This window comes from Bidens hawaiensis, unplaced genomic scaffold, assembly GCF_021521415.1.
Source record: "Bidens hawaiensis isolate Kalapana, Puna unplaced genomic scaffold, B.hawaiensis_p1.1 tig00032075_1, whole genome shotgun sequence".
Lineage (NCBI taxonomy): Eukaryota > Viridiplantae > Streptophyta > Magnoliopsida > Asterales > Asteraceae > Bidens > Bidens hawaiensis.
Window position 1 is genome coordinate 72,138 of NW_027495436.1, and position 2,014 is coordinate 74,151.

Below are 2,014 nucleotides of genomic sequence, written 5' to 3' on the forward strand. Positions count from 1 at the left end.
ACTCTTCTAAGGACCTTTCAGGTTTAAGGGGATCGACTCCGCCAACTCCTCCGCTAACATCGCCGTCAAAGGATATTCAAGGTCCAATTATGGTTGCGGATACTCCTCCCCATGAGGGTAAGAAAGAAGGAAATTCTGAAGAACCCGTCATTTCTTCACCTCTCCATGCGCTATTTCGCTTTAGAGATCAGGAGGGACCTAGCACCTTTGCCGGCGGTCCGCAAGCTTCTACGTCCCATCATGGGGAAGATCCCCTAGTACACCATCAGCATTGGTCAGTGCGCCAGGATTCGACATTTTCAGAAACGGACGTGTGCCATGAATATCTGCTGGGAGGGCTTCCACCTGCGGAGAGAGAACGTCCACCTGGATGTCCGCGTCAAGATCTAGTGAACTCTTACTTTTACTCTCTAGCTAACGCCGTCTCTACCAGTCATGAAATATATCGAGACTGGCTAGATATAAATGACGCGTGGGAGGACATGGAATCCAAAGCGGCCCCGGTGGAAAAAGAAGCCGAAGAGGCTAAGAAAGAAGCCAAAGATCGCCGCCTGGCTGCTGATACTGCTGAACGACAACTGTCAGATGCCAAAATGGCATGGGAGCAGAGAAGGCTCGCCAATCCATTGTTGAGGAAGCCAAAACTGTCCTCAAGCAGCAATTGGATGAACGCGACGAGCTTATAAAGACTATGAAGGCCGAAGCATCCGCTAAGGATGAACGCCTTGCCAATCTTGCTGTAAGAATAAGGAGCAAGCCTTGGAATGTGCCGGGCACAAAATGGATCTCGTCCGAGCCAATGCGGACAAAATATGGCTATTGGCGGAAGGCGTTCCCTAGGTAACTCTCACCACCTTTCAAATTCTTTTATGGAAAATAGTCATCTCTAGAACACTTGTTCATATCCTTTATTTTAACAAGTTATTTCTCATATCCTGAAGGGTGATGAACTTGGGAGCTATCTCGTAACGCTACTGGTCGCCTCTTCTCAGGCTGGTCTCCAGGCAGGTTTCCAAGAAGGTCTTCAGTTTGTAGAAGAGAACAGGCCTCTTCAGGAGTTTGCCTTGCATGGCCAAGACACTGCCAAAATTCTTAGTGAGAAGACGAAGACTTATGATAACTTGAAGTTCATTATTGAAGACCAGATATCCGAGCTTGAAGAGAAGGAGGATGGGATTGATCAGTTGAAGGCCCTCCTTACTACTGATAAAGAACATCAAGAAGATGCGGAAGGGGATGCTGAAGATCCGTCCTTGTAATTATAATATTTTTGTAACCGTAATCTTTTTTTATCTTTATGTAATCGTCATAGGACTTCTGTATCCCATTTGATTATATATAAGAAGTTATTTATTCTTCACACTGTTTTTTGTATAATATAAATGCCAAACTTGTAGGATCTTCTTAATTATCAATAAAGGATTACGTGGGTTTATATTAAGGACCCGTGAGTTCATTTCCGATGCGAGGATCATAAACTATTTGTTGCTCAAGACTTGTAGATGATGTCAAATAAAACTTTCAATAAGAAAGGCCCGCAGGAAAATATATTACAAATTGTGACATTAAACGTCATTTCTATTCATCTATTGAGGCACACAGGCCGAAAATAAAAAGTAACTAACACAAGCTTAACTCAAATGTAACATTTTTTTAGTTGTGCAAAATTCCATGTCCGAGGTATTTCAGTCCCGTCCAACTTCTCCAACTTGTAAGCACCCTTGGATAATACTTCTTTAACTTTGTAAGGGTCTTCCCAAGTTGGGGTCAACTTGCCAGGAGGCTCTTGACCAGATGCATCATTGTTGCGGAAGACGAGGTCTCCCGCATCAAAAGAACATTTTCGAACCCGCAAGTCATAGTATTTTTGCAGTTGACGCTTATAGTTATGCTCGTGGATCAGTGCTAACTCCCTCCTTTCTTTGAGGAGGTCAAGGTTCATCCGCAATTCTTTTTCGTTATCATTGATCGTCAAAATTCGTGCGGATGGAACTCCGATCTCAGCCGGGATCAT

At 43.8% G+C, this 2,014-nt stretch overlaps 1 protein-coding gene across 1 annotated transcript; it reads right to left on the reverse strand.

The window, feature by feature from the left end:
• Window positions 1–1,636: 1,636 nt before the first annotated feature.
• Window positions 1,637–2,014, reverse strand: LOC143582949 (uncharacterized). The gene has a single exon (XM_077065401.1). The coding sequence runs from the start codon at window positions 2,012–2,014 to the stop codon at window positions 1,637–1,639; it is 378 nt and encodes a 125-aa protein (XP_076921516.1).